This window comes from Physcomitrium patens, chromosome 17 (assembly GCF_059467195.1).
Source record: "Physcomitrium patens ecotype Gransden chromosome 17, ASM5946719v1, whole genome shotgun sequence".
Classification (NCBI taxonomy): Eukaryota; Viridiplantae; Streptophyta; class Bryopsida; order Funariales; family Funariaceae; genus Physcomitrium; species Physcomitrium patens.
In genome coordinates, this window is record NC_143426.1 from 13577065 (window position 1) to 13592332 (window position 15268).

Sequence of the window (15268 nt, forward strand, 5' to 3'; positions counted from 1 at the left end):
ACACAGAATAAATGAATGTTGTTTAATTACAATAATCAATTGATTCTTTTAAAATTGTATGTACCCATTTGACTAGGCATTTCTACTACACAACAAAAATTATGTTACATCAATGTGAAAATTCAATACACATGTCATTTCAGCAACTCAGAATCAACTCTTGATTGTTCTAAGCATTGTTCACTTAAATTTTTTGTTAGCTTGTTCAAGAGTAGTGATGGCTTTCACACTTCTCAGTGAAACTTCCTTACTACGTAGTGGTTATCTTAAAAAATCCCTACATCAGCCTCAACAAGGTAGTACTGTTGATTTTTTATATGGTCCCACTTGTGCACGTTTTTATATAGTTCTTATAATAATTGACTCATGTGATATAGTAAAAGTGTTTTGTGAAGTACCCTCAAAACAACCCCACAACATCCAAAAGGTTTGTCATAAATATCCCAAATTACCAACAAAATATGCCATGAATTTGACATTGTAATTACAAACGAGTTACAACAGATTCTTAATTTGTAAAACTTCACTTATTTTTTGTAAAACGCATGCTCTTCAAAGCACTTATTTCAAAGTTTAGTTAAAAACATGAAGAATAGAAATACATTGTTGTTGGATAGATTTTCTTTGGGAAAACTTAGAATGTGAAACCAAAGTATGATTGTGGAAGGCTAAAATAACCATTTATTTATTTGTTGATAAGTCTTCTGATGAATTTTGCACAAAGAACTCATACAAAGAAGATTTTCTCCTCTCAGTTTTTCCTTGTCTTATCATGATCCACCAGAATATAATCTACGTTAAAAAAAATCTTATTTGAAACTTTTAATTACCTTGAATTTTCTCCGGTTGAGTCAGAATTAACTATGTACTTAATTCTCTGAAGTTTTATTTTTTCTATATATATATATATAAATGAAAACCAAGTATATGTAGTTTTTTAGCGAATTTAATCACTTTTATCAATATTATTAATTGTATTTCAACGTGCTATGTGTAAGTATGAACAAGCTTTACTTCGTATTAGAACCAATACACTGCATTTATGGCAGCCTGAGGTTATGATATAGTAAAGAGAGTACCACAGGTGTCAATCTACTGTTGCTGTTTCAAAGTCTCAAATAGCTGGCACCCACAAGGAGTTACACATTTTAATATGGGATTGTTCCAGTTCATACCCACATAGAACATCCGATTGCCATTGCAACTGCTTTCCCAATCTCTCAATATTAGTATAAATCTTCTTGTCAAGTTTTTCACAAAATCGTGAGGTAATCCACGAGACGAAAGCCAGACACTGAATTTTACTCTACAAACCTGTAGCCACGTCTGTAAGAATTCTCCATGCCTCGGCAATAGCTTCTAATGTTCGCCCACACACTGAACATTACAGGCATCTCCTTCCAGTAACGGATAGAAAATGTGCTAATTCTACGTTTCTGTTTTGTAGCTGAACCTCAATAGTCATAGAATAACACCCCTGCACAGTATGTTCGTATGTTCATCTAATCAGATGAAGGCTGCTGCTATACAGACTCTTCCAAGTGCTCCTCCTCATCGTAGGCGGTAGCAGCCTCAATTGCATCTTGATGCAAAAGCTGTATACAGTGCTTAACTAACATGTTACAATTCATGGACATTTCTGCTCAATAAGAAAAGTGACGAAAAATCAATGTTAACTTTAGAATCGGTTCAAGTCACAAAAAAATAAGTAGATCCTTTATCAACCCATTCATTGACGAGTCTTCCCCCTGATCTGAACACAGGCCGTCACCCCCATCTTCATTGCTTTCCTCACCATTCAACCTGCATCTATTTATAAAGGAAAGAAAATCCATAGTATCTGCAGGTCACATTCACGGCAAAGACATACTAAGCATCAAAAATAATTCCAGCGCAATCCAAAATAAAACCAGGTCGAGGGAATATTCTATTTATCATGCTGAAGAATGCACCCGCTTGGAACAATTATGTCACGCGGACTTGCAGATATATACCACTGAGAAATACCGGCAGTTTGAATTCCGTCAAAGAAAGTATGCTTCAAGTTAAGCTCAATAATCAACTACCTGTACTTAAACAAAATTGAGCTCGTTCAGTGCTGTGAAAAAGAGAGGCCTAACCTTAATCGGATTCAGAAGATGACGGTAAAGAACGGCCTTTCCGCTTTCGACCCTTTATAACGAGCTTTGCAATCTCAAGTTGATTATTTAACACCATTTGAGTTCGCTTCAGATCAGCTTCCGTACGTTGACGCTCTAAATCCTTGTGCATCTCCATTTTTGCTTGCTCAATCCGAGCTATGACCTCAGCAAATGCTGTAATACTGTTGGCCTACAGGGGAGATTCAATGTGAGACGATGATTATATGCCCTCCTACACTCCTGGTTCGCAAAATCAGTGAAAAGGGCAGTTGCACAAAATTTGAAAGAATCAAACAACAATGGGCCATGTGCCAACATTGGCAACTCAAAGTGCAACCCCGGCATGAGAGTACTCACTAACAGTACGCCTGGGTTAGGAAGAGAACCCCGCACAGGAAGCTTGCTCCGAGTCTTAGCACCCGATGTACCTGGCATATTCAACATGGTATTAACTTCACTAGCATCTGTTTTGCTGTCTTTCCTGTTTCCAGCGGCGGCATGAGGAACTCCTTGCTCTTGATCACCCTCCCCGACGTCTGGTGAAACGTCTCTATCCTCAGTTAGAGGTACTGCAGCTGGCATTTCACTTTCCCCTTCGCACTCCATAACCGGTTCTGTAAATGTTTCCTTTGATTTCGGATTTCCTTCTTGCGAGGACATGGGTTCTGAACCGGAAAGCGTGGTGTCTGCGCAATCTCTTTGATCTAGGGCAAGAGTTTTAGGAGTAAAACCAAGCATATTGTCCAATCTATCGTAGTAAGGCCACCGGTTGGTCCCTGCCAACGCAGGATTGCTCATCCTGTGTGTCTTCTCCATCTACAGCAACGACATGCAATCGCCCAGGTTCATAAAATTCCACAAAATTGGTTCCCGATTCTATTAAGATCGAAATACCTCTAAGAAAACCAAGTCCCTATGAGAAATGTGAAGTTCCCAGACAAGAGAGAATTCATGATTTTCAGAACCGCAAACCCTGCAAGTCAAGATTGGCTTCAACATTCCAAGCCTTGTTTATCAGCTAAGTAATCAAGTCCCTCCCCAAAAACAAATATAGTGAAGAAGAGCTCAAAGAATCTTTGAACTTAAACCAGGTTATTCTTTAATCTATTTAAAGCCATCCAACAGTCAAGTCAAAAGATCCTATTCCGCTGAACAAATTTGGCCAAAGGCACTACCTTGTAACGTCGCTTCAGATTTTCAATCTTCATTTTACACTGTTTGCTGGTCTTGGCAGATTTGGTGCCATCTTCACGCGAACTAACGTGATTAGCAACCTCGTGCCAATGCCGCCCTCGCAAATTTCCCCTTTGCAGAGAAGAATATTTTTCTTCGTAAATATCTAACAAGGAATCCACAGCGCCGTGACTCCATTCGTAATATTCTCGCCTGTTTGCATCGTTCCCAGAAGATGGCCCATTCCTAGACCTCTTGCAGATTTTCTTCGTAGCAGGAGGAGTTGCTTGCAACTCAGGATAATGATCTGAAGGGAAGGGTACAGGATCAACGGTTCCGATTCTAACAAGTGCGCCGTCCATGATAAGAATATGCAATCACTAAGCCCTTTGCAGCTCCCCTCTTTGCTAGACACCCACCCGAATCAATGTCTTCCCTGCATCGATCAAAGCGCACTGCGCATCCAATTCCCAACTTAACCTTGAGGCAACACTGAATTTTCCGTGCTCTACCCGATTGTCCACGGCATCACTACACCTTAACTCAACCTCAACCCTAATTACAAACGACTTTCCCAGAGATGTACAATTTTTCATAAACACCGCACTTGGGGGTGGCTTTCGTCGCGGCTTCTAAGAGCTGCCACGGATGGAAGGATGCTTAGACCAGACAAGCGTAACGCACGAAAGAAAATTCACGACTCCACGGGTTGATAGAGGAACTCTTAAAAGCCCATCACAAGCTACGCCAAAATCCTTAATCAATGGGAATAAACAAATAACGGAACTAAGTGAGGAAAAAGGTAAATCATGGCTCCAGAACCCAATGCACGATCGAACTATACATTTGCAGCCCTTAATCGTCCGAAACCTCGAGACCAAATCACGCGCAACGTCCACAAGTGCCGAATTAGAATACCGCGAATCACACTGTACAACGCTATCGGGCAACGGAACCAAGCGAGAGAGCAAGGCCAATATCACTAGGCACAGAATCAAGAGATGATGGGAGAGGACAGGAAATACGCAGGGACAAACAGCGAGTAAGCTCCGGCACAGAAACCCGAGCAGAGGAGAAAAGGCGATGTAAAAACACGCACACACACAAACACACAAACACTCACTCACACAAGGAATCATCCCCCCCTGGAGGAGACGATGTTCCCCTGCGTTCCTTAGACGGTCCCGACGCTCGGCTATAGGGAACTACATTCGGATGAACGTTGCGCTGTCGATGGCCTCGTCGTCGTCCAGCTCACCTTGCCTACGTGGCATAATTGCTAAGTTGTTCATTTGGAATGGTTTCAGATGAGTCTGAGGAGTGAGTGTCCTGCATTTAACAATAGAAGATGGATGGATGATACAAACGCATCTGGATTTTTCTTTACATTCATCCATGCATGCATCCATTATTAGATGGTGAGACATTTCTGCCACTGAAAATGGGTTTTGGCTTTTGAAATATTTGTTGTAAAGATTTTGGATGTGGTGACGTGGATTTTCAAGCTAATCTAATCAGCAAGCTCTGATTGGCGTGTATTTTTTGTTTGGTATTTTTATTCAAGTTGCACACCAACTGGAGTAGACAATGTTGTCAAATACACTAGCTTCACTAGATAGCAAAAAGAGATGTATGGGGGATTGTTAAATTGACTCAAGCATTTATTAAATTGACCCACCCATCCTAACCATCATTAAAAAATTCTCCACTGCCCGATCTGCATTGGTTTAAAACCAATAAAAAAAAATGGTTGGATCCACAACCAATGATGATGGGTTGGTTGATTTAGTAGATGTGTGGATCATTTTAGCAGTGCCCTACATATAAATATATGGAAAAAATGCAATTCTTCATGAGTTTGAAGCTTGAAAAATATTATCAAGGTCATTGTTTGTACTATTTTAACTATATTTATTAAGTTGCATTGTATGTTTCAATTGAATACCCTTGATTTGTTTCACGTGTCACAAATAGCATAAATAAGTAAAATCAAAATAGATTAATGTACACTGTGAGCAGTAATAAAGTAATACTATTTTTTATTGATCATTTTAATAATATTATTAATTTACTATGTTCATAATTATATATTTATAGAGTAATTTTTATTAAAATATATTAATAATTTTTTAATAATTTAAAAACATAATGATCAGAATCTTTATATAAATTATTAAAAATGATACAACATAAATTATATTACCAAACTCTTTATTTTTTATATACAGCTCTAAAATGTGAATAATACTCTTACAAAAATGATTAAATTATTGTTTTAAAATTATTAAAGATTAGAATACTAATATACAAAAATTTCATGAATTTAATTCAAAATTTAACAAAATATTTTACCATTAGAATTATCTCCATTTAAATTAGAGGACCAATAAATATATAAAAGAACCAAGAATAACCGTTATTTAATATTTATTCCTGTTAAAAAAGATTAAAATTACTTGATACTAAAATTTGTGGTTCTGGTTCTAGATGCTCAATATACATATGTCAAGATTTAAGTGAATAAAGTATTAAAAAAAAATTTAATTTAATTACTTTAATAATCAGATAAGATTTTATTTATTGAAATGTAGTTGAAATCGTCACAGTCATATTTAATGAAAAACGACATATTAATATAATACATATGTTTTTAATGGCATAGAAAGTTGAAATATAATTGCTGCCAACAACCATGTAAAATGACAGCTTTCATATACAACTAGATTGTTGAATGTGATTCCACAAATTCTGAATACTTTAACATAAAAAGATATATTATATTTTTTCTGGAAAAAAGATCAAAAGAAAATTAATTTTCATATATATATATATATATATATACAGATCTATAAAATAAACTCACATTGAAATTTGAGATCTTCATGACGAAATGCAAAAATCTGGATGATATTAATGAGTTGCAAAAATCATAAATTTATCCTTTTACATTGTCGATGTCATGTTGTAGAAAATGGTACAAACTTAGTGAATGTATAACAGGACATTATATGATTCCATTTTAAGTTTTAAATTTATCTGCAAGCAGCAACACAGTAGCCCAGCCTTTGTCTTTTCAAGCTCTTGGTCCTGACTTAAGCAGTTGAAAGACAAAAAACAAAGGACATAAATTAATTTTTGCATAGGTCAAAATTTTACTTTAACTTCATAAGTACAGGATTCACAAGAATTCAGAGGATGTTTTAATAACACTCGAATGTTAACCACATTTCACAAAAAAGAATGTCCCCCAAATTGGAGATTAACTGGAATTGATAGGAACTATTTCAATGTTCAACTGCACACAAGTTTAGCAAAAAGAATGATAACTCTTTGTCTTGGGATTTCATTGCAGATGGCGTGAAGTGTAAATCATTACCTATAACCAACAGCAAGCATTTAGTTCCTGAACAAATTGTATGACTCTAAAGCACACCGAAAGCATGAGTAAAGTAGTAATATGTACCTTCACTGAAGTGGGTGGCAAACCAGATAGATCTATCAATCCCTTGTCAGCCAGACTACAGAGAGTCTTTTGCAGCTTGTTTGACTGCCTCTGCTGCTGCTGCTCCACCTCACGTTGCAGCTACTGCTCAAGCTTCAGCTTCCCACGTTCCCTGTGATTTACAGACATCACTAACTCTCTCTGCAGGAATCGCACAACTTCAATGGTCCTGCCAAAGACTACGTGCAAGCTACTTGAATTGTGGGTTAAGTCGATAATCTACAATATTTACCTCAAGTAGAGCAAGAGCAACATCAGGCTCTGCAATCTTGAAGACAAGATGGTCAAGCAGAGCCGTCGGTCACCTTCGTACCGCTGGGATCGACCAGACGTTCAGTAAAGGGTTAATGCCCCTTAAACTGCAACTACCCTCCGAATTGAGACCACATTCGATTAAAGTAGCTCTGCCATAACGTAAACTTGGGCATTATCTCAGAGTCAGTAGGAGATTCGTTACCATCGCACCAACTAAACCCTGGTCAGCTCCTTGAGATCCTTTCACTCTTGAACCTTTCTGATTAACGACAGTAGCGAAGCATGGAGGGAATAGCATGGAGGGAATAGATCGACTTCCATTCACAGGACGTCTCTCGTAATTTAGCAAAACAAGCCTTGTACCAGATGATGAAAGTAACTAGGATATAACCACTAGCGTAAGTACGGCGCAGCCCCTCATTTACCGAGCAGCGTCGTTGTAGGGCAAATGCCAACATTCCTTGCAGAAAGCTCAGAGCAATTTTCATCACCTAAGCCCCGGATTTTGTTTTTCATAATGTTCCTCGCTTGAGAGCACAGGCACTCTTCCCAATCCACACTAATGCAGCATACTAAGTTGCTTAGAGTGAAGAAAAGAAAAGAAATGTCACCCATGGGTAAGATAATAACATCAAAGTCCTAATAAAGTGTTAGATTCACGTCCAAAACAAAAATTTCAAACATTTCAAAAAAAATCGATAAATCGCTCTTTCAGCTTAAAATTCACTATAAAAAGTACTTGACTGTCAAACATTAGATCAACGACATTCTTCAGATATGCTCACCAATGTTGAGGACAGCTTTACCGCATGAAGATTTCCTCAACCCATTTTATTAGGACTAATTATTCTTTAGACTTGATGTCTACAGAAATAGAATTTTTTGTGGCTGAAAATGCATGAACAATTATCAACGTTTTGTATCATCTATCAGTAATGTTAGTGTGACGAAATATGCTGAATGTCAGCAGATAATATCACCAGAAAAACCCACTTCACTCCATGCAAATGAATCAAAGACGCTGCCTTGGTGTATTGTCAGCTTAGAATCAGTATTATCCTTCGCCTAGTGGATTTCACATCCACATAATTTGAGGTCACAATGGATAACAGAAACTAAAATGACTGTTAATTTTCATGGTAAACTCCGACTTATCACAACATTACAAGATGAGAAAATAACAAACCTGGACTTGCCAATGAACGAGCTGAGAGGAGGTTTCATCTCTGTCCCAAGAATAGCCACACACCTCAAGTGCTGTTCGCGAAAGTCCAAACTACGCCCAGCGTAGTATTTTCAGAGTTGCTTTTCGGTCAACTACACCACCATCTGTGAGACTTTATCTAATTTAATTGAGCACGAGTTGGACTCATGTCCTAAGCACTTCCCTGTGCCATACATCGCAGGAATTCATGTGGTTGACTGAGAGGAGCAACTGCCAGATGAGTGTTTTAACAGTATCTGCCACCAAAGGGTCTCCTTGATAGTACATACTCCCATTAAATAATTCACAGCCCACGCGTCTGTATCTATTCAGTTCGTGAGGAGGTGTCTGTAAGGTCACCCCACTTCCACAAGATAATTTAAGTCAGCATAATCGTACAATTCTGATCTGCACTCTGTACCTTAAGGAATTTCTGCATCTACGGTGGAGAAGATATGTGGATACCGTACCGCATCATTCGGCAAATTCAGTGACAGTGTTAAATTCCGAGGAATCGCCGAATCCGCACATGCTGAGGAAATAGCGAATTACTCAAACTTTACAATCTCCTAGAAAGATAGTATGCTCATTACAGTAACCGACATCCACTGCTCCCCAGAATACAATGTGAAAATTTTATACACGTAAGCCTAATTCTATGGCACAAGTCGCCATAGGGTTAGGTTGTAATCACGAACCGAAACAACATGAATTTGAGAGCACGTGGTTCCAGAGACATAGTGTGAGCTAAAATAATCCTCCACTAGTTGGAAGTTTATTATAGTTCACAACAAGCCATTTTATTACAGAAAATCTTAGAAATTTTAGTGCTTATTTAAACTTTAAACAATTCACACTTAAAACTCCTTAATTCATCCACAAAGTCAAGCAAAATCTCTAGTACCAAATCACACTTCTAATAATTAGTCACTTGACAATTTTCATGCAATTAAAAAACTCAATAATAAGATATTTATTATTATTATTATTATTATTGTAATTCAGTCTTTATTTAATTAAAATTCATCCATTGAAAAATTTCATCCTTGATTTCATCCTTGAATAACAATTCATCTACATACTTTATTCATATTTAAAATTTTATCTTTGAATTAAGTTTCATCAAACATCCACTCATCCAAGCTCTAAATTATTTTAACCCTACTTTGTTCAATCCTAATCTAACTTCATTTGAAGCTAATCTATGATTGTTTAATTTCAACCTCATCTACTATAATTCATTCTACCTTAGATTTCAATCTATATCTACTTCTCACTCTATAGGATATTTGGTAAAGAGTAGGTGCCAAATTGCACAAAAGTGACACTAGAGTAACAACAATTGTTGCAACTTCTCATTTGAACAGACCACAACTACTAACAAAGGAATTGAAGAAGTGTGAAGCAACTCAAAATAATTGCCATCTATCCCTTGCAGCACTTCAAGTTGCTTTTGACCTTTATAAATTGTACCCAAGGATAGAACAAAAAATCCTTTGCTCCTAAATTACAAGAAGGTAAGACTAATCAAGTTCACGACACTGCAGTCTCTTTGCAATTCAACAAGTTCAATAAGGAAAGGACCTTAACACACATGCAGCCAATATAATTTGACCACCGCATGTACCAAAATGGAGTAGAACCTACAAATAACCAAATCATTGCACTATACTTTTTTGAATTTCAAACTAGAAGAGAACACAAAAGAAAAAGAAAAAAAAGAAAAAAACCATAGCTGAAGCTTCATCGCCACTTCAATTGCAACTTTTCAACCTCCAATATTTCCATATTCAATTGCCAACATACAAACTAAAGCATGCAATTAGACTTGATGTGATTCTACTTGCAATCAATGCCAAATGCAAACATACAGCCACCACAACAATCAAAAGAAAAACCAACTCTTGTTGTATTTCAAAAGAAAAGAAAAGAAACAAAAAACAAAAAACAAAATACAAATCCAATTGTAACACAAAAAATAAAAATAAGACATAGCAGAACATAGAAGTAAAAGCCACCACAATGTTGCCACTCTAGAATTCATGAGGCCTCATATGCCCAATAGATGCTCTATATAATAAGCTTAGGGAAGTTTAGGATTTGGCCTCGCAATGTGCAGATCAAACAAATCTACTGCCACCGCTGATGCTCTTTTAGATTCGAAGCTCTACACATATCCACCTCCATATGACTCTAGTCCTTGATACAACACAACTACTTTGAACCAGCAACCAATCTTAGAAAATAGAATAATTAAAAAAACAAGAAGAACCAAAATGGCTTTTCAAACATAATTGCAGACCTAGAATCAATGATGACATTTAACCAAATCGCTACATTGACAATGCCACTTGATCCACAACTCTCTTCTCTGCATTGCAAGAGAAGAAAAAAATACAATAACCTTGAATTCTACAAAACATTGCCACTTGAATTTAGAGCTCAGAAGCCAACTGCACTACTTTGAACTTCTGCCATACACCGACCACTTATTGAACAAGGAAAAAAAACTAATTGGATTATCATCATGAATATCTAATAACAAATACACTTCCATTGGAAACCACTCAATAGAACAAAAGAAATATTGTAACTACATACTCATGTATACAACACAACTAAGAAAACGTAGAGATGGAATCTAGGGCATTCATCAAATTCAAATTCAAATTCAAAAAAACCAATTAAAACAAGAGAGGCAAGGATCTAGGCGACTAGATTCCTATCAACAAAGAGGCTGCCACTAATCTTGGGCAACCTCTTGCACTTTTCATTACATTTTTTTTTTCTCTCTCTCTTCTCCTTTTCTTTCTTCTCTTCTTTCTCTTCTTCTCCTTCTTTTGATTTCATTTTCCTCCACTATTCTTTATTGCTTTTCGTTTCTCTCCCTATTCTTAATCTTTTTCTCTTCTATTATTTCCATTCCATTTTATTTATCTATAGCTATCAATGTGTTTTTCTTTTTGTTTAGTTTTGGATCAAGAATTCTACTTAAATTATAGACCAATTAAATATTTAATAGAGATAAGACTACTACTAAAAAATCATAAATTTCTATTGGCTAATCTAAAAAAAGATATGTAATTTAAAATCCCTTCTCAAGGACAACTCTACAAGATATCCATTCTTGCAACTAACATTCTGTTATATTTATTTATTTATTTATTTTTCTATCAAAACTCCTACACTAACTCACTAAACTAGTGACTCTAAGCCATAAGTGCATTTTTTATAATAAAACACACCAATGAGTCAAGTCCGTGGCTCATATACATAGATTGTTGAGTACAGAGTTCAAATCTCACCAACAAAGAAGCAATTTGACCAAAATCTAGAACTTCACCATATGATACTGAGCCAACATGGCTTGCATTCCAACTTTGTGTCTGGAACCTATTGTATACGTACAGTCAAAGAAATGGGATAAACGTTCTTCACAATGCTAGCAACAAACGGCCTCTTGAAACACTGCCAACCCTTGATAAATTCATCCAGGCACCGACTTGCAAGCTGGGGATATAAATCTCAATGCACTGCATGCAATAACAAAAGTCGATCGAAAAACTGTTCTTCCCAATTTGAAGCAAAAAACAAGAAGACCAAAGTACCAGAAAACCAATGAGCGGTGTTTATTTTTCGGAATCTGATGGAACAAAGACAAACGAAGGTTTACCAGGACCAAAGTTGTCCGCGCTCGCAGCACTCCAACCCATTTTGGTTCGAAGATTCAGCACAAGGAGTAAACATCCAGGGCTCTTGCTCATCTTCCCCTCCTCGGTAGTTGCACGTCGGCTGAATAGCATCATGAGAAGAACAATGCCAAGGGTGCATGAGAGCGATGCCCACCCACTCATGCATAAGACTGGAACTGGTGGAGATTCCTCGTTGATCAATAATCTCCCGTGTCTCTCACGTTGGTGAGGATTGCCGGGAATCGGTGTGCGCACAGGGTTTGCAGCGGAGTAAATAATAGATTTGCTAGCTCCACGCAGAGCTACTGTAAGTTGACGATCACGTCATCGACTGGTCTTGTTCATCGTGGGGACTTTTTCGTCTCCACCAACAGGTCCTTGCCACACGGGGAAGGCTTCCAGCTGTACCCCCCAACGAGGTGAAAGAATCATGTGGTGATAGTTTGTTCACAACGCTCGTGGCATGAATAAACTATATGGGGGTCAGATCTGTGTTGTGAATGAACGGATCTGACCCGTTCAAACCTTTCATAGCAGCGAGTGTTTCAATTCGTGTTATTGAGACTGCATCGAAGTCCGTTGGTGTGATTGCATCCGGTTGCAAGCTCGAAAAACTCTGAATCCCGGGCTTCTGGCTTGCGCCAGTGATTTTGTAGGGCGTGATGGCTGGGCGTTGCTGCTGAAAGCCTCAGAGGTAGGTTGGTGGGGTTGTAGGTATACAGTCTATTGCAGCGATTTTCGAATGTGTTGGGATCTGGTGGGATCGTAATCGTGATATCGTATTTTTTGGATCGGTGGGCTTAGGGATTAGGAATGTGGATTTCCATGATTTCGGAGTAAGGCTATGATGATGTTTCTCGAGGCGAACTGGGATTTTTGTGGGGGATTGACGTAATGCTTGTCGACTAAATCCGCTGATGACAGGTCTATATTGTACTCTCGGGAAGAGGACGAAGATTGAAGCGAAGATCTGATGATGGACAGATAAGTGGAAGGGACGATCACAGCTTTGATTGACTATCCTGCGCGATGGAGCGAGAGCGTTCAAATTGGCAGAGTTACCGGGTTGTGCGATGGGCCAGAACAAAGGTTTACAAGCCAGTCATGGTGATTCTGCGAAGGTATTGCCCCCCTGTTTCTGAACTCAAATCATGAAAGATCTTCTTCACAGTTTTCCATCCCCATTTGATTGATCCATGCTATGCTTGTGCCACTCACAAGGGAGATCGCTGTGTTGAATTGGCAGAGGAGTGGAACCAAAGCAGCTGGCCCTCTCGGCGGCTCTGGGCATGACTCTTGGTGTATTTCCAATCTGCGGCGTCACAGTCATCTTCTGCGGCATAGCAGTGGCGTTGCTGGCCAAGAGGTGCAATGGCCCAACGATGATGCTGGCGAATTTTCTAGCCACCCCCTTGCAGATGAGCTTAATGGTACCCTTTCTCCGGGTGGGTGAAAGAATGGTGGGTGCCAGTCCATTCGCGTTGTCGAAGAATGCGCTCTGGCAAGCTCTCACAGGGAAAGCGTCAGGCGAGTTGGTCACCGCCATAGGTCATGCATTACTAGGGTGGCTGGTTTCCAGCCCTTTCCTTTTCGTGGTGTTGTATGCTTGGCTCCTGCCATTCACTCGGTGGGCGCAGAAGCGGCTTGGAAACCGAGATCAGCTGCCTAACAGAGCTCATGTCGCAATCGATTGACTCCTTTTCATTGTCAAGAAACAAAATTCTGGGGATTTTAAGCAATTTTTTAATTCTTCACCGTCAGCTTGGATGTTTTGGTTCTCTGCTGGCAGCAACAGCCCTAATCTTATCCCGCTGAGAGGTGACATCGGCGGCAGTTTTCTTCACTTCATAAGCTCCATTGGCTTGCATTTCTTCTACTGCCTGACAGACAAGCTCGGCAATCAGGTGCACCCAAACTTAATTGCAAGCTTTACTTAGGCCTTCCAATCTGCTGCCCCTTCTCATATCAATTACATTACTCTTTCAGTGAGTACCATGCCGGTGACTGTAACATTTCCTCATCGGTGAGCCTGATGATAAGATGCTTTGAGCGATGCGCCAATTTATTAGTGAAGAACTTCACCTTTCAATCCCCCCCCACCCCATTTAGTGATCAACTCATGTCTCCTTCTGGATATGCGCTCTATCATTATATTTGTTCTTTGTGAACATCTCTTCTATTTGTCCAGTTTCTTTTAGCAATTTCCTCTCTCTCTCTCTCTCTCTCTCCAGCATGACAGAATTGATCAGTTGTGATGGCCCTCTAGTTCTGGCAGAACAAGCACTGCAAGTACGTTGTGCTTGGTGCTTGCGGAGATTTAGATTGTATTGTTTTATTCATTATTGCTTTGGAACTTCCGAGAGTTAAATAGCTGTTAATTCAAGAAATCTAGTGCCAAATGCAATGATGGAACACCTAAAAACATATAATTTCAAGACTAAAATTATATATTTACACAAAAAAAATGTGTAGTTGTGCTTGTGCATATATGTTTATATATACAGAGAGAGAGACACATACACATATATTGGTTGAAATTTGTGTTAAGTGAACCAAAAATATTAGTAAATATTAGTAAATATTTATTTTGCTTTATTTTTGCTTTTGTGTGTGTGTATATATATATATATATATATATATACAATTGATGGCCTATATTTGCATAAAGGAGAAGATTTTGTGTCTATTTCCACAATAGAGGCATGATTGACAATGTAAACATTTCCAAGTAAATTCTTATTTACTTTATCAAAATCTTCATTCAAATTTTCTTCTTTATATACAAGATTTTAAATTCAATTCCATGAATATTTCAGATAAGGTGCATGTGGCTCCTTGGTCAATAATGAGGCTAGTTATCTCTCTAGTTGATTTAAAGTTTAATTTTATTTTTTAACTTTAAAAAATAATATATTGAAACGATTGTGAATAAGTTTCAGATACAATAAATATGCAAAGTCATTTTTTAATCTCTCAAATATAATTTATTATATTTTAAAATGCTATTGTGCATATTTTTAATATCCATGTGTTTTAAAACAAACGTAGATTAATGTACAACATAAATTGTTGTATAAAAAGATTATAAAGATTAAATCCAATGATGATATTTTATTTGATATTTTATTGATAACTTATACATTTTTTTTGTGTTCGTTATTTTAATTACAAGTCATAAATAAATAATAAATATAAAAAATAATTTTTAAAAGATAAATTAATATACAAATAATATCTTAATAAATTTATTTATTATATTTATCACATGTTTTATTTATTTTTATATTGCAATGATATATAT

The 15268-nt window shown here is 37.5% G+C and overlaps 2 protein-coding genes and 1 long non-coding RNA gene across 4 annotated transcripts; 1 reads left to right on the forward strand and 2 right to left on the reverse strand.

Annotated features, from left to right (window-relative positions):
- Positions 1–1192: 1192 nt before the first annotated feature.
- On the reverse strand, positions 1193–4413 carry LOC112294824 (uncharacterized). Of its 2 annotated transcripts, XM_024545708.3 has the most exons (4): positions 3317–4413; positions 2499–2957; positions 2121–2331; positions 1193–1840 (listed from the first exon to the last, which is right to left on the reverse strand). In XM_024545708.3, the coding sequence occupies exons 1-3, from the start codon at positions 3674–3676 to the stop codon at positions 2122–2124; spliced, it is 1029 nt and encodes a 342-aa protein (XP_024401476.1). In that variant the 5' UTR covers positions 3677–4413; the 3' UTR covers positions 1193–1840; position 2121. The 2 variants fall into 2 exon arrangements, with proteins under 2 accessions (XP_024401476.1, XP_024401477.1); XM_024545709.3 differs by having other exon boundaries at positions 1193–2331; positions 3317–4401.
- Positions 4414–11523: 7110 nt separating this feature from the next.
- Positions 11524–12223, reverse strand: LOC149987565 (uncharacterized). Its single transcript, XR_016497999.1, has 2 exons — positions 11949–12223; positions 11524–11808 (listed from the first exon to the last, which is right to left on the reverse strand). It is a non-coding gene; the product is annotated as an uncharacterized LOC149987565 (long non-coding RNA).
- A 186-nt stretch (positions 12224–12409) lies between these two features.
- On the forward strand, positions 12410–14354 carry LOC112294144 (uncharacterized). The gene is made up of 3 exons (XM_024544345.3): positions 12410–12661; positions 12892–13088; positions 13214–14354. The coding sequence occupies exons 2-3, from the start codon at positions 12997–12999 to the stop codon at positions 13659–13661; spliced, it is 540 nt and encodes a 179-aa protein (XP_024400113.1). The 5' UTR covers positions 12410–12661; positions 12892–12996; the 3' UTR covers positions 13662–14354.
- Positions 14355–15268: the final 914 nt, after the last annotated feature.